Consider the following 23,901-nt stretch of genomic DNA (forward strand, 5'->3'; position numbering starts at 1 on the left):
TTCTAGTTGGTTTTCCTGCTGCCAGGTCTGCTCATGAAGCCCAACTGAAATCATCAGTATGGTTATAAAAGGGGTGGGGGAGGGAAGGAAGGATTGATACCTTATTCTCTGTGATTACACAGAATTGTAGCCAGGTACTCATTTCCATGGTAACCGGGAAAACCAGCCTTCCAAACACCACTATTGTTCCTAAGGTGTCATCATTGCCATGGATACAGATTGATTTCTATATTCTGTAGGACACCAATCAGGTAATCGCCTTTATTTTTCAGCAACACCTAACTAGCCCTAGCCCTGTGGGTTAATCAAGGGCTACAAGGCTCAACTGATAGCTCTATGTAGTTAATTCCCTCTAATTAACTTAACTCACATTCAGGTTTTCAGAGTGTCCCAATCCCAATTGGCTCCACCTTATGTGGGGACACAGTGAACTAGACCTGCACTGTCCAATAGAGCCTTCTGCAATGATAGCAATGTTCTGTACCTCCTCTGTTCAGTACAGCAGCTACTGGCCATATGTGACCATTGAGGGCTTGAAATATGACTTAGTGCAACTGAGGAACTGAATTGTTAATTCTATTTTTTTTGTTAATCCTCACCCGAGGGTATTTTTTCCATTGATTTTTAGAGAGCAGAAGGGAGGGAGAGAGGAAAGCGGGGAAAGAGAGAGAGAGAGAAACATCAATGTGAGAAACATTGATTGGTTTGCCTCCTGCACACACCCTGACTGGGCCAGGATTGAACCTGCAATCCAGGTACATGCCCTTGACGGGGAAATCAAACCTGAGACCCTTCCCTGCAAGGACCGATGCTCTAACCACTAAGCACACTGGCCAGGCAATTCTTTCATTTTAATTAGCTAAAATTTAGTTACATATAGCTAGTGGCTACCATATTGGGTGTATCTGGACCAGTGGTTCCCAAATTTTTTGAGAATTAATAACACCTCTATTATGAAAAAAAATTTTACATCTATCTTTTCTGAAAAAGACTTTTTTCCCTGCTCATGGGGAAAAAAAAAATCAAACAATACCCAACAGTATAAAGAGACAAGTCTCTTTCTCTACTCATTCTAATGGTTACAATTATCACCACTTTCTTGCATTTCTATTTTCTGTGTTTGTACTATCCTGGACAAACAGAAATGTTTATACTTTTTTACATATGTAGGATTAAACTATATATACTTTTCTGAGTCATGACCTCACTAAAAAATCACTTTAGCTATCTTTTTATATAAATACATAAAGATTTATGAGGACATTTTAACATTAAGTACCACGTGATGGCTTTTAGTATCTGTTGTGGGGAAAAATTATTTTAAAGGTACTATAATACATTTGTGTATCTCCTCAAGGCAATCACAGTATAAGCAGAGAAATGCTAATGAAAAATAATTTCAGTACTGTCGGCAAATAAAATAACAATAGCATATTAGAGGTAAAGTGGTAACTTAAAGGAAGCGTGACTCTGCTTGAGTGGATCAAGAATGACTTCACAGGAAAGAACACCTTTGAATTGGGTCTTAACCAAGAGGTTGAAGTCTAAGAGACCCATGTGCAAAGGGTCAGAGGCAGAATGACCTGTGTTTTAGGTAATTTTTCATGGCTGAAGAGAAGAGGGAGGCTAAGTAATAGGAAATTAGACTAGAGAGATAGGCGTAGGCCAAATAATCAAGGGCCTGTACAATGATTAGAAGTTTGTACTTTAATCTGTAGGTATTGGGGAGATATTGAAAGGTTTTTTTAAAAAATAACTTATGTTGTCTTTTCTGATTATAAAAGTAATATATGCTTATTGAGGGAAAAGCTTGAAATACACAGAAGTATAAAAATCATAATCCCACTATGTAGAAGTAACATTTTGGTATATTTTCTTCCAGACTCTCTCATATATGCATTCACAGGCATGTGTGTGTGTGTGGGGGGGGGGTCCTATATATAGATACAGATAGATAGATACACAAACAGACTGAAAGAGATAAAGAGAATAAATTTTTTCTGTGTATGATAGGTTTGAACTTCAGAAAGATCACTGTATTCATGTCCTAAGGTTGCTGTGAAAAATTACCATAAACTCAGTGACTTAAAACAACAGAAATGTATTCTCTCATAGTTCTGGAAGCCAGAAATCTGAAATCAGTATCACTGGGCTGAAATCTAGGTGTCGGCAGGGCCATGATCCCTCAGGAGGCTCTAGGGGAGACTTTCTTGTTTCTTCCAGCTTTTGGGGGATGCTGGCATTCCCTGGTATGCGGCTGCATCACTCCAATCTCTGCCTTCGTGGTCACATGGCCTTTTCCTCTTTGTGTGTCAAATCTCTCTCTGCCTCTCTTATGAGAACATTGGTCATGCCCTGGCTGGTTAGTTCAGTGGTTAGGCCCATGCACCAAAGGGTCAAGGGTTCGATCCCTGGCCCGGGTTGGGGTCAGGGCACATGTTGGAGACAACCAATCGACATCTCTTCCTCTCTCTTTCTCTCTCCCCCTTTCCCTCTCTCCCTCCCTCCCTTCCACTCTCTAAAAATCAATGGGAAAAAATTTCCTTGCATGAGGATTAAAAAAAAATTACTTGTCACTACATTTAGGGCCTACCTTGATAATCTCCCCATCTTAAGATATTTAAATTAATCACACCTGCAAAGTCCTACTTTTTTGCCATATAAGGTAACATTCACAGGCTCCAGGAATTAGGACAGGGATATCTTTGGGTGTGTATTATGCAGCTTACTACAATCACACTGGCAATAGTGTGTAGAAAAGATTGGAGAAGATAAGCCAGGAGCTAAGGACACGAGTTAGAACACAAAAATAATAATTTCAGGTGAGAGACGAGGAAAGCCTGAACTAAGACAGTGGTTGTAGGGATAGAGAAGAGGAAACCAAATCCAAATATTTAGAAGATACGCTCAAAGGGACATAATAACCAAGTAAATGTAGAGGGTAAGAAGTGGAAGAAGACTAGAACAATTTCCAGGTTTCTGTTTTGGATGCCTGGTTGTCTGGTTGTACCACTAACCAGGACAGGAAATAGAGGAGGCAGAGCACCATTGGGAGAAAGTCAATCAATGCAGTTTTGGTCAAGTTGAGTTAGAGGTGAGAGGAGTCAGCCAAGCAACAGAAGAACAGGGTCCAAGTGAGCTCTGAGAGGTCTTTTTTTTCTTTTTCTAATTACTATCATTATCAGTCACATAATATTTATTGAATACTTTCAAGGTATTGAACATAATAATATGTTGTTTGTCAGTACTAAAGTTGATTACTGTTCTCAGTAAATTGCCAAGTAACTAGATAAACAAGAAACATCAAGAAAAAGTGAATGTGCCCTGGCCAGTTTGCTCAATAGTTAGAGTGTCAGCCCACAGACTGAAGGGTCCCGGGTTCGATTCTGGCAAGGGCATGTACCTTGGTTGCAGACTTGGTCCCCGGCCCCAGTCAGGGCACCTGGGGGAGGCAACCAGTTGATGTGTCTCTCACATAGATGTTTCTCTCCCTCCCCCTTCCACTCTCTCTAAAAAGCAATGGAAAAAATATCCTCCGGTGAGAATTAAAAAAAAGAAAAAGTGAATGGCCTAGTGTGCAAGACTGTTTTAAGAACTATAAGTGGGTCCTACCCATATTGTTCAGTGGTTAGAGCTTTGGCCCTCGGGCTGAGACTGAAGGGTCCCAGGTTTGATTCTGGGCCAAGGTGGGTACCTCTGTTGCAGGCTCAGTCCCCTGCCCTGGTTGGAGCAGGAGGAAAGCAATGGATGAGTGTGTCTCACATCGATGTTTCTCTCTTTCCCTCCCCCTTCCACTCTCTCCCTCCCCTTCCTCCTCCCTCTCTCTCTCTCTCTCTCCCCCTTCCACTCTCTCTGAAAAGCAATGGAAAACATATCCTCGAGTGAGGATTTAAAAAAAAAAAGCCCAGCTGGCGTGGCTCAGCGGTTGAGCATTGACCTATGATCCCGGCCTGTGGGCTTGATCCCCAGTGGGGGGGCGTGCAGGAGGCAGCAGATCAGTGACTCTCTCATCATTGATATTTCTATCTCTCCCTCTGCCTTCCTCTCTCTGAAATCAATAAAGATATATTGTTTTTAAAGTTCAAAAAGTTTAAAAATAAATAAATAAATAAATAAATAAATAAATAATAAATAAAATTATGAAATGCAAAATCAACTGTGGTAATGGTTACCCATATCTGTGCATATACTAAAATCCATCGAATTGCATACTTTAAATGGGAAAATTGTATAATATATGAATTATATCTCAATAAACCTCTAACTTAAAAAAATAAGTATAAGTGGGACCCAAAGAAGTAATACTAACCTAAGTTGATTTTCCAAGGGACAGTGCCATAGCATAAAGTCCTGTAGAGACCTTGGGACCCATACAGACCCTAGGGAGTATGTCTTATAAAGTCAGTTGACCTTCTGTGGAGTAAATTGAGATATGTTGCCTCCAAATTTGGGAGATATGTTTGGACAGGACAGAGTGAATGTTAAAGAGTGGAGTATAGTCAGAATCACACTACTAAGTCAGACTGCCACCATTGGACTTGCTGATAAGGTCAAATAGGCGCCTTTTCACTACATTTCACTTGTATCTTTCTTTATAAAGATTCCTTATCTTTGCCTGCCTTTGCTTCTCTCTTGTTACACTTTAATTTCTTTCCTTATTAAGCTTTATATTATAGAAATATTATTACAATTTTATTTCATTGGGGCTTTTTATTCTCTCCTTTATTCATCCATCCATCATTTCATCCAATAAACATTTATTGAGTATTTATCAGGAACTATGCTAGATGCTAGAGATAGAGATGAGTAAGAATTGGTTCCTATTGTTGAGTAGCTCCCAGGCTAGTATTTTCCCAGTGTCTCCCTGAATACATATTTCCCTTTTCTTCACTTCAGGGTACTTTAGAATGGTATAAAACATAAAATAAGAATCCATGTGTTTTGTAACTGCCAATTTGTACTTCTTAATTCCTTCACCTTTTTTACTCAGCCCCCCCAACCCTTCTCTCATCTGGCAACCATTAGCTTGTTCTCTGTATCTATGAGCTTGGTTTTTTTGTTTGTTTTTTAAATATATCTTTATTGATATCAGAGAGGGGAAGGGAGAGGGAGAGAGAGAGAAACATGATGATGAGTCATTGATCGGCCGCCTCCTGTATGCCCCCTACTGGGGATCGAGCCTGCAACCCAGGCATATGCCCTGACCGGGAATCGAACCACCATCTCCTCAACCACTTAGCCACGCCGGCCAGGCTTGTTTTTGCTTTGTTTGTTTATTTTGTGTTTTAGATTTCACATATAAGTGAAATCATATGGTATTTGTCCTTCTCTGTCTGACTTATTACACTTAATACCCTCTAGTCATGGGGATGTAAAGCACAGCATAGGGATATATTGTCAATAATGCTGTAATAACTATGTATGGTGTCAGGGGGGTACTAGACTTATCAGGGGGATCACTTCGTAAGTTATATAAATGTCTAACCACTATGCTGTACACCTGAAAGTAATATAATATTAAACATCAACTGTAATTGGAAAAAATATCGAAAAAGAATCCATGTGTTTCCAGAGTGAGTTTTAAAGAGTGTACCTCACTCTAATCAATGACTGCTAAATAGTGCCTCCATTTGTTTGTTGTTGTTAATCCTCACCCAAGGATTTTAGAGAGAGTGGAAGGGAGGAAAGAGGAAAGGAGAGAGAGAGAGGGAGGGAAAGAGGGAGAGAGAGAGAAACATCTATTGGTTGCTTCCAGCACCCTCCCTGACCTGGGCTAGGGATCAAACCTGCAACCCAGGTACACGCCCCTGGGCCAACATCTAACCACTGAGCCACACCGGCCAGAGCTAGTGCCTGTATTTGTTTGACTAAGTTATATGTAGACTTGCGTATCATGAGAAAATCAAAGTTTGAGGTCAGCAGTAATTAAACAAAACGTGGTGCATCGAAATGCTGGAACAATATACAACCATTGCAATTATGTTGTAGAACATATTGTACAAGATAATTCCAATTTTGTAAAAAAATATGTATGCCAAAAAAAGGACGGAAAGGATATACATCAATAAAAACAGTGAGCCCAACCAGCGTGGCTCAGCGGTTGAGCATAGACCTAGGATCCAGGAGATCATGGTTCGATTCCTGGTTGGTCAGGGTACATGTCCAGGTTGTGGGCTCAATCCCCAGTGGGGGGCATGCAGGAGGCAGCTGGTCAATGACTCTCTCATCATTGATGTTTCTATCTCTCTCTCCCTCTCCCTTCCTCTCTCTGAAATCAACAAAGACATATTTTTAAAAAAACACAAAAAACAGTGGGCCCTGGTCGGTGTGGCTCAGTTGTTGGTTGTTCATCACCCTGTGCACTGAAAAGTTGCTGGTTTGATTCCCAGTTAGGGCACATGCCCAGGTTGCAGGCTTGAACCCTGGTAGGAGGCAGTCGATCCGATAGATGTTTTGCTCTCACATCAATGTTTCTCTCTCTTCCTCTTCCTTCCTCTCTCTCTAAAAATCAGTAAAATATATATATATATATCTCCTGGTTCATAGGTCGATGTTCAACCACTGAGCCACGCCGGCCAGGCCAAAGTATCATATTTTAACTCCTTTCTGAAAATGTATCAGGAGCATTTTTGTGTGTCATTAGTTTTTTTAATAGGCTTTATATTTTAGGGCAGTTTTGTGTTTACAGCAAAAATGAGCTGAAAGTACAGAGTTCCCATATGATTGGACATTTACATTGTTTTCTTATCTCTTTTTAAAGGTGAGATAAGTAAGACCCGGTGACTTGACAAATGACTTGTCCAAAGTCAACTGGCTAAAAAGTGGGCAGAACTGAGATTAGAATCCTGGCTTATCTCTCCAGAACCCACCCAGTTTTATGCAACCGAACTGCCTCTGAATGAATAATACACCATTAACCCTCCTAGATTGTCTCCCCTCATCTTGAAACCAGGCATTCTTCACAATCAGAGTGACCAAGGATCCAAGCATGTGTTGAGAAGGGCAGGCAATATACAAAAAAAAGAGGTGTCCCAATTGAGACAGAACAAATTGAAAATACAAAGGGAGAAACAGGGACATATAAATAAGCAGAAAGTGGAAGATGGGTACACAGAATACTGGTTAAGATAAAGAGAAAGCTGGGTTTGAGAAACCGGGAAAACTCTTGGTTTTATCTCTGTGTATAAGGAGAGAGCAAAGATAACCTCAAGGCCTTGTGGTGAGTCAGGAAGGGTAAGGTTTCTGGCAAAGTGAGCGAGACAAGGGAGGATAAAACTCTCCCCTGTAAGGCTAGGAAAGGCTTAGTGTGGGAAGGAAGAAAGGCCCAAATCAAAGAGGCAGGCTCAAGTAGGCACTGGACACCAAACCTTCTTGTTTCTAAATCTGTGGCACGACTTCTACTAGCCTGAGCCTCCACTAATATCTCAAATACTATACTCTTCAGCCCTAGGGGTTGGAGGAGGAAAGTGGGGAGCGGGGATTGTAAAGTGCTCAAACTATAATGGGGACTGAAAATGGATCCTGGCATACAATTTTTAAAGCCAGTAAGTAGGCCTAATGCTAGTGCCCCTTCCCCCTACCCCACTTATCTAGCCACGACCTCAGCCACACCCACATGCTAAGGACCCTCCAGGAGGGGAAGGTGGGTGTGCGTGGCGCACGCTCTCGTGCCTTTGAGAGGCAGAGAGACAGAGACTAAGACAAAAAGAGACTGGGGGGGGGGGGGAGAGAGAGAGAGAGAGAGAGAGGGAACGCGCCAGGGAAAGGGAAAGTGGGGTGGGGGAGGAAAGAGATTGATCGGGACTAAAAGAAAGAGGAAAGGAGGGAGAGATAGAGACCAGGAGAGGCTGAGAGAGAGAGAGAAAAACGAGAAAGGAAAGCTACTGGCCTTGGTGAGAAAACCTACTGAAGAGATAACGCTGGGAGCTCCTGCGGGAAGACTCAGGGAGAAGATCCCAGAACTTACCCTAAGACCCTTGAGGGAGTGGGGGGAGTGTCTTTGCAGGACCTGGTTTTGGAGTCGTCAGGCAGTAACGGTTACTGCATAGGCGTTGTCACTGAGCCTGAGCCATGTTACTCGCCCTGGGTGGCTGGAGAGCAAGCTCAAGATGCCCCACAACTGTGACTCTCTCGGAATGGTTAGGGGGGCTCGGGGCTGCAGACAAGGGGAGGTGGGGCACGTGAGGGCTGGGTCCCTGCCTCCCCTCACCCTCTGCTGTCACTCATTACCCTCAACAGTCGCCCAGGGGGCGGGCCCCGGAGAGGTGGGGTTGGGGGGGAGGGTAATCTTGGCAGGCGCTTGCTGCACGGCATAGGTAGGGACTGTTGAGGGGGGCGGACGCCGGGGGGGGGGGTTGAACACGAGTGGGAAGCGAAGAGAGACACGGGGGGGGGGACCGGGAACCATTTGAATGAGAGGAGGGGATCACGAGTAGAGTGGGCTCCAGGAGGTAGGGCATGCACTGGTGTGAGGGGGGCAGACTCTTGAGCCAGGTAAGGGAAGCAGGTGCGTAGATCTGTTTTTTGTGGTTTAGTGTACTCGGCCTTTTGGTGGAAAGGGGGTGCCGCCTTTCCCGGGGGCGGGCTTCAAGGCTCCAGAGCCTATCTTTTCCTTTTCAACTAGCGGGGCTCCGGGCGGGGGCTCAAGCTCCATCTCCAACAACTAGGCTCCACTCCGCAATTTCCAGGCGGCCACTGGGCTGGGAGTCTCGCGCCGGGGGCCGGCGCTGTCTCGCGAGCCCCCTCCTGGAGCCAGCCAATGGGGTTGGTTGCTGGCGCCGCCCGCCCGCCTGGTGCAGAGCGCTCGGCGCTGTGAGCCGCGCTGCCATTTAAAGGGGCCGCGACCCCTGTCCCGGCTGCTAGGGAGGGAGGTGGAGAAGGAGCGCGGGGCCGTCTCTGTCTGCAGTTCTAGGCTTATAGCCGTTACACTAACCCTGCCGCAGGTAGGGGTCGGGCCTGATCAAGCCGAACCGAACCTGCAGGCGGGATCTCGCAGTAGCCGGGAGGGGGGTCTAAGGAGAGATCATAGCTCCAAAATGTCTTCCTGTAAATGCCTGAGGTGGGGGGTGGGCAACAGGAGAAGGAGGACTGAGGGAGCAATAGGAAAGGGTAACGGGGCTGAGGAAGTGGGCGACCTGAAAGGTAACTGGGGGGAGGGGTTAGGAAGGGCAATTTGTGGGGGCGAGGGAAGGGCTGAGGGAGGGCCCTGCAGCGCGGGGAGGGGAGGTGGGGCCAGACTGGGTGAGTAGAGACTGGGGAACTGGGGGGCTCTAGGAGCGAGAGGAGAGGGCAGAAACTGAAATCGCGGGGGCGGGAAAGGCTCCTGGTGGCAACGGCCCTAGTAGACCCTAATGGGGTGTTCAGCCCGAGTTGGGGGTGGCTGAAAGGTAAAGAGGGAGGGAAACTGGCAGTGGGGTGGTGGGGGTAGGCCCAACGACTGACTGCCTGGTGAGTGTGGGCCCAGGGCCAGGGCGGGGAACGCCTCTCCCCACAGGGGGCGCTGTTTGTGGTGGTGGGGGGAGTGGTCATTTGGACCAAAGCCTGTGGAAATTCTTGTCGTTTGTGGTGGGGGCTGTTCATGAGAAATCCAAGTGGATGGTGGGGTGTGTCCCAGAGCCTATATAAGAAGGAATTCTGGCGAAGACCACCTCTTCTGCCCCCTCTTCTACCCCTAATCTACAGCCCATATCCAGCCATCCTCATGGACCCCAGTGATTTCCCCAGTCCGTTTGACCCATTGACCCTGCCAGAGAAGCCCCTGGCTGGAGACCTTCCAGTAGACATGGAATTTGGAGAGGATCTACTGGAATCCCAGACTGCCCCAACTCGAGGATGGGCCCCCCCTGGCCCTTCTCCATCCTCAGGAGCCCTGGACCTGCTTGATACCCCTGCTGGCCTGGAAAAAGACCCTGGAGTCCTGGATGGAGCCACTGAGCTGCTGGGGCTGGGGGGGCTGCTCTATAAAGCCCCCTCCCCCCCAGAGGTGGACCATGGTCCTGAGGAGACCCTTGCATGGGATGCAGGAGATCAGACCCTAGAGCCTGGACCAGGGGGCCAGACCCCTGAGGTGGTGCCACCTGACCCAGGGACTGGGGCAAATCCCTCTACATCCGAGGGCCTACTAGAACCTTTGGCTACAGATTCTCCAATAACCCTTCAGTCCCCACATGTTGAAGAGGAGGAGACCACCTCCATAGCTACAGGGAGAAGGGGCTCCCCTGGGCAGGAGGAGGAGCTTCCCCAAGGGCAGCCACAGAGCCCAAATGGCCCCCCCAGCCCTTCAGTGGGAGAGACTCTGGGGGATGGAATCAACAGTTCTCAGACCAAACCTGGGGACCCTAGCCCCCCTGCACACCCTTCCTTACCAGGTAGGTTGCCTACTGAGCTGACAAATCAAGGCTGGAGAGAGGGTGGGGGTAAGGAGGGGCTGCTGTGTCTGGGGAAGAGGAAGAGGAGGAGGTTTGAGAGATAAGAGGAGCAACGTGTATGGAGAAGGAGTTGGGGTTTGGGAGGAAGAAGTGGGGGTGGTGAAGAAGATTAAGGAAGGTAGGGGTAGGGGAGGAATATGGGTGAGGTTTCAGGGGGTGGGTTAGAGAGTGAATTTGGTGGGAGAGGTTCCCTTTTTCTTAGCCCACTGCGTTTTTGGTGCCAGGTCCTTCAGGATTTGGGGAGGACTCCAGGCTTCTTGGTTCTAAGATCTTTCCAGATGTTTTGTTTTAAATGAAAGTGGGGGTTCTGGGTTTTATGAGTGATGACTAGGTTCTTGAGCCACCAACAGCATTGTGAATTCAGAGGAATGGTAGAAATGCAAGGCCTAGGATTGAGTCTGTGATAGGGGAGGGACAACCTAGACGTCGAGCGGTTCTCATTTCTCTCCTGTTCTGCCTAGAGGTGCCTCTCCCAGGCTGGACCAGGGTCTTAGCACTTATATAACCACCTGAGTCCAGGGGACCTACCTTCTCCCCTTGCTACCTACCTTTGGGGGATTGCACTGGCTTTTGTTGGTAATCTATAAATTCTGGATGAAAGGTGTGTTACCTGTGTTTCCTGGACTCCCAATGATTTGGACAGAAAGCTGGTGGGAAGGGTAGGATTTTTTTCCCCATAGAGAGTAGTTGCACCAGCACCCTCCCCTTAGTGCAGAGCTTGAGGTAACCCTGAGAGGGGCCCCAAGAAGCCACAGGCACTTGAGTTTTCCCTTTCAGTTTTGAGTAAGTTCTTCCCCAGGAATGGAGGCCCAGGTTGAGCCAGGGAAGGGGTGTGAGGGCAGGCTGAATATTTAGACTGCTTTCTGCTTCCTTTGCAGGAGATGGCCTGACTGGGAAGGCCAGTGAGAAGCCACCTGAGAGGGTGAGGGGGGGAGGGGATTGGAAGGAGTCTGGTTCCCCCTATAGCTCTGGGAAGGACAGACTCTTCATTTTCTCCTCCAGATATTGTTCTGTGGAGGGTATGTGTGAGGATTGTTAGAAGGAGGGAGGGAGCTCTCATGTCTATTGCTTCTTAAGGCAAAGTCCAGCCTCCTTTTTCCCCCTCCTCCTATGGGCTGGGCCAAGGGTCCCTACTCTCCCTTCCCGCTCCCATCTCTGTACCCCACTAAACCCTGTGCTAGTACAGCAGGCCCTTTAGCCTGTCCCTGGTGTCAGCTTTCCTTCCCTCCCCATCTTTCCAAGGTGCAGAAGAGAAGTGAGCGTGTTAGAAGAGTAGAACCTCCAAAACCTGAGGTTGTGGATTCTACTGAGAGCAGTGAGTAGGACTTAAGGAAGTGTGACCCAGTGGGATGAGTGGGAAGTGGCTGCCATGGATCTCCTGGCTCCATGCAGAGTGTGACGCGCCTATCTCTGTTCTGGGTTGGCATGGGAACCAGGGGCAGTAGGGGAGATTGAAAACGAGCAGTGAGAATGGAGTTTCCTGTTTCAGCTCTGCCATCCCTGTCCTGGAGAATCTCCCCACTTAGAGCCCTCCCTAAGGGAGAGCGACACCAATGGCTTAAGATACCAATGTGATGGGGTGCGGGGAGAGTAAAGGCAAGAACTCATGGGATCCCAGGAGCAGCAGAGCTATCTGTTGGTCAGGGGCTGGCTGGAGACCTGGTCCGGTAGCATTTTCTCATGGCCCCTCCCCCCTTCCTCAGTTCCAGTGTCAGATGAGGATTCTGATGCCATGGTAGATGACCCCAACGATGAGGACTTTGTGCCATTCCGGCCCCGGCGCTCTCCTCGCATGTCTCTACGCTCCAGCGTGGCACAAAGGGCCGGGCGCTCTGCAGTGGGCACTAAGATGACTTGTGCACACTGCCGAACGCCACTGCAGAAGGGGCAGACTGCCTACCAGCGCAAGGGGCTACCTCAGCTCTTTTGCTCCTCATCCTGTCTCACCACTTTCTCCAAGAAGCCCTCGGGCAAAAAGACCTGTACCTTCTGCAAGAAGTATGTGAGGGTACTGGGGTGTGGGGAGGGCAGGCATCAGGCCAAGAATTATGGGTGGGACAGAGACTGTGTTGGCAAGAACCTAGTAGAACTGGGAGAGAGAGGCAATTTGGGTAGGGGGTGTGAGAGCATTTGGCTCTGTGGTCATTGATCCCAGGGGAAGGCTGGAAGCTGATGAAACGAGTGAATGTTGAAGCCTGTTCTCACCTGCAGGGAGATCTGGAACACCAAGGACTTGGTTGTGGCGCAGACTGGTTCAGGAGGCTCCTTCCATGAGTTCTGCACATCTGTCTGCCTCTCCCTGTATGAGGCCCAGCAGCAGCGCCCAATCCCCCAGTCTGGGGATCCTGCTGATGCCACTCGCTGCAGCATATGCCAGAAGACTGGAGAGGTAAGCAAGCTCGATGGGGGCTGATTTACAGAGCCTGCCAGCCCTGACCTGCCCCTGCAATCCTGGGGCTGCAGGGGCCAGGCCCTGTGGAGGAGGGGAGTGGGGAGGAAAGGCAGCCATCATGAGGGAGTGTATTCAAGATTAGAGCTTCTCCAGGATGTGTGCAGCCGGCCTTCCTTGCCTCCCAGGACCTCACCATCAAGTCGGCAGCCTGATGTGCAGGTTGGGGGGTCCCTGGGCGCAATGTCTGCTGTGAAGGTCTAGGGTGAGGCGGGGTGGGCTATCCTTGCATTGGGGTGGGTGGTGGTGGCCAGGCCCCAGCTCAGGGTATGTGTGTGTGTATGGCAGGTCCAGCATGAGGTCAGCAATGGCAGCGTGGTACACCGGCTCTGCAGCGATTCTTGCTTCTCCAAATTCCGGGCCAACAAGGGACTGAAAACCAACTGTTGTGACCAGTGCGGGGCTTACATCTACGCCAAGCCCGGGAGCCCTGGCCCTGAGCTCCTCTTCCATGAGGGCCAGCAAAAGCGGTTCTGCAACACAACCTGCTTGGGGGCGTACAAGAAGGTGGGGCCGAGGGAGTAGTACATTAGAGGGCTGTGGAAGGGGGTGCGGTTCTTGGGTGATAAATAAAGGTGCCTGATGGGTCAAGGGCTGGGAGGAATAAAACAAATAAAGGGGGTTTCAATTGTATCTGTTATGTTTTATTTTTTGAAGCTGGCTGGTGGATACACAGGTCTTTGTTATATCATCATCTATACTTTTTGTATGCTTGAAATACTTCATGTTTTAAAAATTTAAAAAATAAAAGTGAAGGGACAAATCCAGCCTCAGCCTCTCCTTCCCCATCCTCACAGAAAAACACACGTGTGTACCCCTGTGTCTGGTGCAAGACCCTGTGTAAGAACTTTGAGATGCTATCACATGTGGATCGTAATGGCAAGACGAGCTTGTTCTGTTCCCTCTGCTGTACCACCTCTTACAAAGTGAAGCAGGCAGGGCTCACTGGTAGGTGCAAAGCCCTCTTCTCTGAGATCCCTGCTGGCCTTCCTTCTACCCCCTATACTCCCCTCTTCTAAAGTAACCCCTGCTGCCTGACCTCAGCCCCAACCACATCTTCCCATGGATTTCCTGTTCCATCTCTGCACTGCCTTACACCTTCTGTGCTCTCTCCCCATCTCTGTCTCTCTCTCTCTCCCTCTCTCTCTCTTTCGCTCTCCCATTCTCTCTATGCCCCAGGCCCTCCCCGACCCTGCAGCTTCTGCCGCCGCAGCCTCTCTGACCCCTGTTACTACAACAAGGTCGATCGCACAGTCTACCAATTCTGCAGCCCCAGCTGCTGGACCAAGTTCCAGGTACTTCAGACCCTGGACCAGGGATAAAGGGTGTGGTGCCATAGAGAGGGTATGAGAATTGGGGTAGGTAGGCCTGGGCAGAGCAAAGAACAAGCCTGACCTCCTCTCCCCACCACAACCACACACCTCTTGCCCCTCCCTTACTTGTCTTCCTTCCCTCCAGCGCACAAGCCCTGAGGGGGGCATTCACCTGAGCTGTCACTACTGCCACAGCCTCTTCAGTGGCAAGCCTGAGGTCTTGGACTGGCAGGTAAGACCCCACCCTGCCCACATCTTGCCACATGACCAGACATTTGTCTGAAGGGGTCCTTGCACTTGGCTCCTGCCAGGTCAAGATGTCACAGCACTCCTCCCTGCCCTGTGACCCCATCCTAGGACCAGGTGTTCCAGTTCTGCTGCCGTGATTGCTGTGAGGACTTCAAGCGGCTTCGGGGTGTGGTGTCCCAGTGTGAGCATTGCCGGCAGGAAAAACTCCTGCATGAGAAACTCCGATTCAGCGGGGTGGAGAAGAGTTTCTGCAGTGAAGGTAAGGAATTGAAGAAGGGGCCAAAGGCCCTAGACCTCACAGTGGGGAGAATGGCAGAGAAAGGATGAGGACTTGGGATGTGGTCCTTGGGGCAAGGGCCTTCTGCTCAGGATGCTCTGGCCCCTGTCCATCCTAAGGCTTTGGGCCCGAGAGAGGCTGTTGAGGAGAGCTTTTAGTTGTACCACCTTGAAAAGGTGGGTCTCACAACCATGGAGATCTCTGTGTCTCTGGACTCTTTCCAGGCTGTGTGCTGCTGTACAAACAGGACTTCACTAAGAAGCTGGGATTGTGCTGTATCACTTGTACTTACTGCTCCCAGACCTGCCAGCGTGGAGTCACCGAGCAGCTGGATGGCAGCACCTGGGACTTTTGCAGCGAGGACTGTAAGAGCAAGTACTTGCTGTGGTACTGCAAGGTAAGTGGGGTGGAAAGGGTGGAGAGAGCAGCAGGGAGCACAGGCTGTTGTGCTGTGATCAGGTGTGGGCCAGTCTCCAGGGAGCGGGCTCCAGATGACCCAGCCTTCAAGGGCAGGGCTTATCCCAGGGCAAAGGGCCCAGCGTGTTTTAGGGAGGCAGGTCTGATCATCCTGTCAATGCCTCCAGGCTGCCCGGTGCCATGCCTGTAAGCGCCAGGGGAAGCTGCTGGAGACCATCCACTGGCGTGGGCAGATCCGTCATTTCTGCAACCAACAGTGTCTGCTGCGCTTCTACAGCCAGCAGAACCAACCCAACTTGGACACCCAGAGCGGGCCTGAGAGCCTCCTGAACAGTGAGTCCTGGGCTGGGGGCACACTCTGTTAGGACTCGCCTGAACTCTAATCCTGGGCCTGGCCCTTCTCTTCCTCTTGCTTTCATCTCACCCCTGGCCAGAGCTCCTGATACTGTGCTTTTAGCTTCTAGACTATGCAGGTACTAGGGGGAGTCTTGTTTAAAGGTTTCCAGAGCTGCATTCTACTGATTTTCTATAAAGGATGTATTTTTAGGGAATGGGTACCAGGTAGATGGGGCATGTGGGGGCTGTGGCTAGTTTTCAGAGAGAAGAGAGTGTCAGCATAAGCTTTGCCTTTAGTGAAACTGAAGACCATTGCCGTTTCAAGAATGTTACCCTGGCCCCTCTGCCACTCCAGGGGTACCAAACTCCTGAGGGTCATGAAATGGAAGGGCTCAAGTGATGGGTTATTGGGGAGACTTAATCTTTTTCATTCTCTGTAGCAGCCAGGAGCAAAGAATCTTCTTTGTTTTAAATATATCTTTATTGATTTCAGAGAAAGGAAAGGAGAGGAATAGAGGGGTAGAAACATCAATGATGAGAGAGTCATTGATCGGCTGCCTCCTGCACGCCCCCGACTGGGGATCGAGCCCGCAACCCGGGCATGTGCCCTGACCGGGAATTGAACCCCGATTGCCTGGATCCTAGGTTGACCCTCAACTGCTGAGCCACGCCCGGCCGGGCGCAAAGAATCTTCTTGGCTACTGTTTCTGGGGCCTAGAGAAGACTAGACCTGGGGTGGTGAGGAGTAGAAATTCTAGATTTCCCATTCAAATTTGATGTACCTCTTAATGAAGCTCTCCTGGAATAGGCTAATGAGAACAGAGCTGGTTTTGCAGAGGAAAACATTCATTTGTTTTGATCTACAGGTCAGTCTCCTGAGTCAAAGCCCCAAACACCCTCTCAAACCAAAGTGGAGAACAGCAATACAGTGAAGACCCCAGAGGAAAATGGGAATCTGGGCAAGGTCAGAGCAAAAGCCAAGGGGGAGGATGGTCTCAGAGGAGAGTCTAGCAGTTGGTGGCACTAATGTTCCTTTGTCTGCAGATCCCTGTGAAGATCCGGTTGGCTTCCACTGCTTCCACCCCTCCTCCCCCACCACCACCCTCAGCCACACCCCGCAAAAACAAAGCTGCCATGTGTAAACCTCTGATGCAGAATCGGGGGGTCTCCTGCAAAGTGGAGATGAAGTCCAAAGGGAGTCAGACAGGTGAGCCAGGGTACACCACAAGCTGTATTCTATAGTCCTAGGCCTGCAGCCCTATGCCTAGGAGCTAGACAAGGGATTTCTTAGATGGCTGAAGTATCATGGATATGGTCATCCTAGAATCACAGAGTTGACTCTCCACCTGACAAGCATCAGGTGGTGGGTTGGATATGACCTATCTAGTGGACTCTGAGAAGACCCCTTTCTTGTCAGCAGAAGAGTGGAAGCCACAGGTGATCGTGCTGCCCATCCCAGTGCCCATCTTTGTGCCAGTGCCTATGCATCTGTACTGCCAGAAAGTCCCGGTGCCTTTCTCAATGCCCATCCCAGTAAGTTTCCCATCAAGGATTGAGCCACCCCTGCCCCTTACTCTCACCACCTGTCCTTCTCATTCCACTGGTTTGGTTCTTGGCGTTTAGTTGGGATTCATGTCTCCAGGTGCCTGTGCCCATGTTCCTGCCCACTACCTTGGAGAGCACAGACAAGATTGTGGAGACCATTGAGGAGCTGAAAGTGAAGATCCCTTCCAACCCCTTGGAGGCCGACATCCTGGCTATGGCAGAAATGATTGCAGAGGCTGAAGAGTTAGACAAGGCCTCATCTGACCTTTGTGGTATGCCATGGACAACGGCGACAAGGGAGTCAGGGTTTTACTAGTCTGTCTCTGCCTAAGGGGGCGGGGAGTGGTGACCTTGGTACCTAGTGGGATGGGGGAGTAGCTGGAATCAGCCCCTAAAAGCCTGTGAGGGAGCTAGGTAGGAGCTACAGTGACTAAGCCAACTTTTTTGCCTCCCAGATCTTGTGAGCAACCAGAGTGCAGAGGGACTTCTGGAAGACTGTGACCTGTTTGGGCCAGCTCGAGACGATGTCCTTGCCATGGCTGTCAAGATGGCCAATGTCTTGGATGAGCCTGGGCAAGACTTGGAGGCAGACTTCCCCAAGAGTGAGTGGGATTCAAGGCATGCCCACTGGGCACAGTAGCATTTGTGCCATAAGAAAAGGACTGTTTTTTGTGACCCGGAACATGACCCTAACAGTGCTCCTTGTGACCCAGTAATAAAAGGCGTTCACAGGGAGTAGTGGCAGAGACACCGGGGCAGATGCACAATTTTACACTTGAGTCTTATTTTGTTTTAATTGTGGTAAAACACATATGAAATTTAGCACCTTGACCACGTTTGAGTGTGCAGTTCAGCAGTGTTATGAGCTTTCCCATTGTTGTGAGTTTTTGCATTTGTGTGCCTCTGAGCATGTTCTTGGTCTGACTTTGCTGGTTCCTACTGAATGCAATTGGAGCTGTCTGAGAGGCTTGTCTTGAGTCAGGTGTGTAAGTAGCAGGGGTGTGGTGGGAGGGCTACAGGGTTGAGATCTTAAAAATCAATCTGCTTCCTTTCCTCTCTAACAGATCCTTTGGACATTAACCCCAGCGTAGACTTCCTCTTTGATTGTGGCCTGGTAGGGCCCGAGGACGTGTCTACTGAACAAGACCTTCCCCGAACCATGAGGAAGGTGAGGGCTGGGGCTACTGTATCCACAGAAGAGGGATGGAGGCTTAAAGGGCCTGGGGGTAGGATGCCTTTATAGCCAAGTCAGCGGCTTTAGTTTGACCTTCCTGACTGACCTCCTTTCTCCACCATCCTGAGTACTAAAATATAGCCAAACTTTGCTCTCTCCCTAGTTCCCGAAGTCATCAGAGCTATTCCTGGAGCTCTGTGCTATGGAAGCTTGCTGTGTTCTGATATCAGTCCCCCACTCCCCTGGTGGTAAACACTGTCCTGACTAGTTTCCATGGTGTTCCTGACCTTACCTCCTCCACCCTACCTCCTTTCTTTACCCCTCCAGGGTCAAAAGCGGCTGGTGCTTTCAGAGAGTTGTTCCCGGGACTCCATGAGCAGCCAGCCAAGCTGTACTGGACTCAACTATTCATATGGTGTCAATGCTTGGAAGTGCTGGGTGCAGTCGAAATATGCCAATGGAGAAACCAGCAAGGGTGATGAGCTGCGCTTTGGCCGTAAGTACCCAGGGGAGGCAGGCAGGGACTAGAGGAGGAGGGGAAGGGGAAAGGGGCAGGGCTGTGATTCAGCTGAAGATGTCTAGGAGTGATAAGGCTGTGATCACTTAAGGGTGTCCAGTGAACATGGGGAGGAGTTGCAGAATAAGGGGAGATGCTGTCTAGGTTTCAAAGCTTAGGGCTCTTTTGGTAATTGGTAGTTTGTTCTGGAGCTGGCCGTAACTAAGGGATGAAGGAGTTAATGGTGGAGCTAAATGAATTAATCTATGTGAAGTTTTCTTAATCCTATCCACCTTCACTATATATCACTGCAGCCAAACCTATGCGTATTAAAGAAGATATTCTGGCATGCTCAGCTGCTGAACTCAACTACGGTCTGGCCCAGTTTGTAAGAGAAATCACTCGACCCAACGGTGAACGATATGAACCTGACAGTATCTACTATCTGTGTCTTGGCATCCAACAGGTATCCCTTGCACACCACTTCACTTGCCATCACTCTCAACACAGCAACACAGCAGGCAAGGTCCCAGCAGAAATGATTCTGTCCCACTCCCTGGTCCTCACCTTGTCTGCTACCTTGAGCAGGCAGTCTTTCATCTCTTACTCCAAGCAGGACAGCATGTGTCAATACTCCTCTAAAATCAAAGCTGCATTCCAGGACCGTTGGCCAAGGAGCCTCCTTCATTGCTCTCTGGGTCCCCTTTGTAATCCTCAAACCTGTTCCAGGAGGGGAGGGATGGGTAGAGTTGGGCTCCTTGGGTGCTGGGGTAATGTTTAGTTCCCACTGGAAGAGGTCAGCCATGCATCATTATCTGACAAGGGGTCTAGGCTTGTGAAAAACCAGCTGTGACACATCTCCTCCAAGCCTCCTCTTCCAGTACGGCCTTGGTGCCTCAGAGTTGTAGGTATACCTGGGGAAAAGCACTCTGGGTCACATAATCAAGCAGCTGTTTCCCACCATCTCCTAATTATCAAGGTTGCTATGCCTAGGGCCTTCAACATCAGTGTCTTTTCTGTAGGACCTAGAGTTTAGCTTTATGTGTGTCTCTTTTTCCTTCTCCAGTACTTGCTGGAAAATAACCGAATGGTGAACATTTTCACGGACCTTTACTACCTGACTTTCGTTCAAGAACTCAACAAATCTCTGAGTACCTGGCAGCCCACACTCCTTCCCAACAGTAAGGGACAGGGACTTAGCAACCCCTACACGCTTCCCTCCATTCTTCAGAGACACCATCCCAAGAGTCCTGGGCTGTTTGGTCTGCCACTCTTCACAGAGGGTCTGAGGGCAGGAGCGTGTAGCTGGGTGCCTCGGGATTTAGAGCTGGAGGACATGAAGCCTCTGTCCCTGAACATGAGGAGGGGATCAAAACTTAGGTTTGAAAAACTATTTCTGTAACCACAAAAGGTGGCCTGAGTTTAGGTGGTAATTGAAAATAAAGGAAGAAGTGGGACTCCACAAAGTTTATATCTACCTGCCTATAACTTGTGGGTGGTGAGAGAAGCTCCAAATGCAGGTGGAAACTATATTAAAAAAACATCTAGTCCTACTGTGTAATACAGCAGGGTGTCAGGATTTTATATACAGTGGTCACTTACTGAACAGAAATGCCTATGAGCAGGACATCTGGGATCAGAAATGGTCGGGCTTGGGTAGTTGCTTGCTCCTGACCAGCTTCTCCTCCTTGACCATTGCAGACACAGTGTTCTCCCGAGTGGAGGAAGAACACCTCTGGGAGTGTAAGCAGCTGGGCGTGTACTCACCCTTTGTCCTTCTCAACACCCTCATGTTCTTCAACACTAAGTTTTTTGGACTGCAGACAGCTGAGGAACACATGCAGCTCTCCTTCACCAATGTGGTGCGGCAGTCCCGCAAGTGCACCACCCCTCGGGGCACCACCAAGGTGGTGAGCATCCGCTACTATGCCCCCGTCCGCCAGAGGAAAGGGCGAGGTATGAGGCTGTCCCCTCCTTTGCTTTCCTCCCTCTCTGCTCTCCCCTCCCATGACCCATCTTAACTGCCGGGTTTGCCCTCTCCTTTGTCACTACCTTCCCTCCTTCCATTTCTGCATTTGCAGAACAGGTGAAAACAGCCAGTCCTTCAGTCTGATGATCAGTGGCTGTTGCATAAATAGGAGATCACCCAGCTGCCTGCTGCCTGCCTTTCCTCATCTCAAGGCAGTTGACTTACTTGCCTACTTTTGGCTGGGGGAGTAGACAGGTGGGAAGCTGTTGGGTGTGTTGTCTGTGGGAGAGAGTTGACAGGTTGAATGACAGTTGTTCCATGGTTCTTTGCTGTTGGGCATAACATGAACTGCACCTTGGTTTCTGTTCTGACCCTGAAGTCCTGACCCATCTGAGTGCAGTTCCCAGGGTTCCTTCTCTGGGCCTGAGCCTCTACCTGGACTAGTGTACTGGGTGTTGGGCCATTGTGGTTTCTCTATCCCAGAAGGCAAGCCCAACCTTGCACAGGGAAAGATTGTAAAGTAAGACTTTAACAGTTCAAATGGGGTTGGGGGAGGTGTTACAGAGCAACACCCCTGCAGTTTGGCTGGTGTGGGGAGACTGACCAACCGTTCTTCTGCCTTTATTTCTTTATGAGCCTGTATTTTGTGTCCTGAGGCCTTCCCATGGTGCCCTGGACTGTGCACTTAGAGTGGCCTGTTGAGACTGTGTTTTTAACGAGTCTGAGTCATTTGCCTTCTCTACAGACATGGGTCCTGGGAAGCGGAAGAGAGAGGACGAAGCCCCTATCTTAGAGCAGCGTGAGAACCGCATGAATCCTCTCCGCTGCCCTGTCAAGTTCTATGAATTCTATCTCTCAAAATGGTGAGTTGGCCTGTTTGCAAGAATGGCATTGGCATGGGGACACATGGTATCTACTTTGCCTTGGTACTGATCTGTCCCACCCCCACCATTGCAGTCCTGAAAGCCTCCGGACTCGAAATGATGTGTTCTACCTTCAACCTGAGCGGTCTTGTATTGCTGAGTCACCTCTCTGGTACTCTGTGATCCCCATGGACAGAAGCATGTTGGAGAGTATGCTCAATCGCATTCTGGCTGTGCGTGAGATTTATGAGGAGCTGGGTCGTACTGGGGATGAAGACCTGGACTGAACCCATGTGCTATCTGTATCCATCTTTCACACCAATGTCTGGCTTGTAACCACGTCCCACAGTGCGACGGCCCAGGAACCAATGCTACTCATTCTGAAGGGCCATGACTATCCTTTTCTATTCATCCATTCCCTGCCTTCCCTAGGAACCCCTGGCTTTTACCCTTTTCCAAACCACTTGACAACCACGGGGCCCCAGTGATAGGCAAAAACCAGGTAGGCCATTTTCATATGCTTCAGAGTAAACCCCTTCTCCTGGGGCCAGACTCCGGATGGAGTGTTAATAGCTCTGGTGATCCTGTTGGCTTTGGGTTTCCTGACCCATCCCACATAGGTAAAGCTCCTTGTTCCTAGATTTGGCCAAGGGAAGAACCCAGCTGCCTTCTCTGCCCTGTGTCCACTCCCTTTTCCACTTTTCCCCAGTAACATGCTAAAGGGGCTTGTATGAAAGATATGAAAGAAACACTGAAAGTAATGGGGGGGGGGACCATTTACCTAAAACACAGAGCTTAGACACTCTTCCCCTCCCATGAGATAACTGGTTGTTGGAACCCTCTGGCCACCTCGTTCCCCCTCCCCACCCCTGCAAGCACCAACTCTTGGTGCTGCAATTGAAAAAACTTCCACATGCTTTCTTTTCTTCAAAGGCAGAGAATGACTAAGTATAGAGAGCAGACTACTGTCTCCTTGGTTTATGTGTTTGTCTCTCTCTGCCATCTTAGGTTGGTATGAGCCATGTGTCAGTCAACATGCTTAGCCCCCTTCTGTAACTGCTTCCCTTTAGTTCAATGGACACAGTTCCCAAGGCAAAAACTACCTTCTGATTTGGTTGGGGCTGGGTTCCCCACTCTTGTTCTTCCCCCATCATAAAAGCCAGGCCAAGCCTGTGGGGGCCTTGGATCATGCAGGATGGGATTTGTGGTCGGAGAATAGGGAGGAGCTGTGGGCCTGGGTCCTGCCCCCACTGCCTACATCTATCTTCTCTCTTCCCCATCTTGCTTTTGTAGTTCCAGAAAACTATTAGCGTCCAGCAAAGGAAGTACCCAGTTCTTTTCCTGTTGGCTTTGCTGTTCCCCAGCCTTCTTTTTGTGTTTTTATAACTGTTACCAGTTTAGCCACTGTTTAAATTGTATATATTGTTCTGAGGTGCCTCACCTGTCCCTTCAGTGAGCCATGCCCACCCTTGTGTTGTAGTGAGAAGCTGTTGTCACGACTAACCTTCTGTCTCTGGAATTGTTTGTTTCAAATAAAGAGTTAAAATTGTCTTTTGCCTTTTCTGGGGGAGGGAGTGCAGTGTTTGGAGGGGTGAGGGATATGGAGGAGCCATGCCAGACAACTTCAAATATCTCAGTGCATGAAGAAGTGAAGTGTCCCACCTCAGTCTGAGAATCATTTTTACCTACCTCACTTATAACAAGTTTCCAGACACGTAAGGGAAAAACTTATTCCACAGCTACCTATTAAGGACATACTATGTTTAAGGACCTAGATTCAGAGAAGACAAAGATTAATTAGACCAGAATCCTATCCCCAGAAGGTTCCCAGGCTAGAGGGGAGACAGACCCGTGCATAGTTAATTGTAAGTCACAGAAAGAAATATCTAAGTGCTGTGAGAGAGTAGAAGAATAAGGAACTCATTTTAAGGTTATAGGGAGGTTAGCCCTGGCTCATTAGCTCAGTTGGTTAGAGTGTCATCTTTTTTTTTTTTTAATTCTTTATTGATTTCAGAGAGAGGAAGTGAGAGGGAGAGAGAGATAGAAACATCGATGAGGAGAGTGTCATTGATTGGCTGCCTCCTGCATGCCCCCAACTGGGGATCGAGCCCGCAACCTGGGCATGTGCCCTGATTGGGAATCGAACCCTGATCTCCTGGACCCCAGGTTGACGCTCAACTGCTGAGCCACGCCCGGCTGGGCTAGAGTGACATCTTGATAGCCCAAGGTTGCAGGTTCGATCCCCCGTCAGGGCACTTAAAGATTCAACCAATGAATGCATAAATAAGTGGAACAATAAATCGATGTTTCTCAAATAAAATCAATAAATAATTTTTTAAAAAGATTATAGGGAGGTTATATAAAAGTTCTCTTTGTGAGGTGACAT

At 49.0% G+C, this 23,901-nt stretch overlaps 1 protein-coding gene across 10 annotated transcripts; it reads left to right on the forward strand.

Moving 5' to 3' along the window:
- Positions 1-8,272: 8,272 nt before the first annotated feature.
- Positions 8,273-23,064, forward strand: ZMYM3 (zinc finger MYM-type containing 3). Of its 10 annotated transcripts, none has more exons than XM_081125492.1 (25): positions 8,273-8,315; positions 9,682-10,367; positions 11,306-11,349; positions 11,676-11,742; positions 12,131-12,425; positions 12,639-12,816; positions 13,165-13,383; positions 13,674-13,824; positions 14,056-14,171; positions 14,335-14,421; positions 14,547-14,697; positions 14,940-15,112; positions 15,300-15,465; positions 16,335-16,432; positions 16,513-16,675; positions 16,889-17,001; positions 17,111-17,285; positions 17,469-17,615; positions 18,078-18,181; positions 18,515-18,683; positions 18,998-19,149; positions 19,750-19,864; positions 20,385-20,639; positions 21,398-21,515; positions 21,610-23,064. In XM_081125492.1, the coding sequence occupies exons 2-25, from the start codon at positions 9,701-9,703 to the stop codon at positions 21,800-21,802; spliced, it is 4,116 nt and encodes a 1,371-aa protein (XP_080981618.1). In that variant the 5' UTR covers positions 8,273-8,315; positions 9,682-9,700; the 3' UTR covers positions 21,803-23,064. The 10 variants fall into 10 exon arrangements, with proteins under 10 accessions (XP_080981618.1, XP_080981612.1, XP_080981615.1 ...); XM_081125486.1 differs by having other exon boundaries at positions 8,275-8,315; positions 11,670-11,742; XM_081125489.1 differs by lacking the exon at positions 8,273-8,315 and adding an exon at positions 8,357-8,506 and having other exon boundaries at positions 11,670-11,742.
- Positions 23,065-23,901: the final 837 nt, after the last annotated feature.

This window comes from Miniopterus schreibersii (assembly GCF_964146895.1).
Source record: "Miniopterus schreibersii genome assembly, chromosome: X".
NCBI classification, from domain to species: Eukaryota; Metazoa; Chordata; class Mammalia; order Chiroptera; family Miniopteridae; genus Miniopterus; species Miniopterus schreibersii.

Coding starts and splice junctions, on each gene's coding strand:
- ZMYM3 (XM_081125486.1), top strand. CDS start 9,701: ATGGACCCCAGTGATTTCCCCAGTCCGTTTGACCCATTGACCCTGCCA. Junction 11,743..12,130: donor TGTGGATTCTACTGAGAGCA/GTGAGTAGGACT, acceptor CCCCTTCCTCAG/TTCCAGTGTCAGATGAGGAT. Junction 20,640..21,397: donor CCGCCAGAGGAAAGGGCGAG/GTATGAGGCTGT, acceptor CCTTCTCTACAG/ACATGGGTCCTGGGAAGCGG.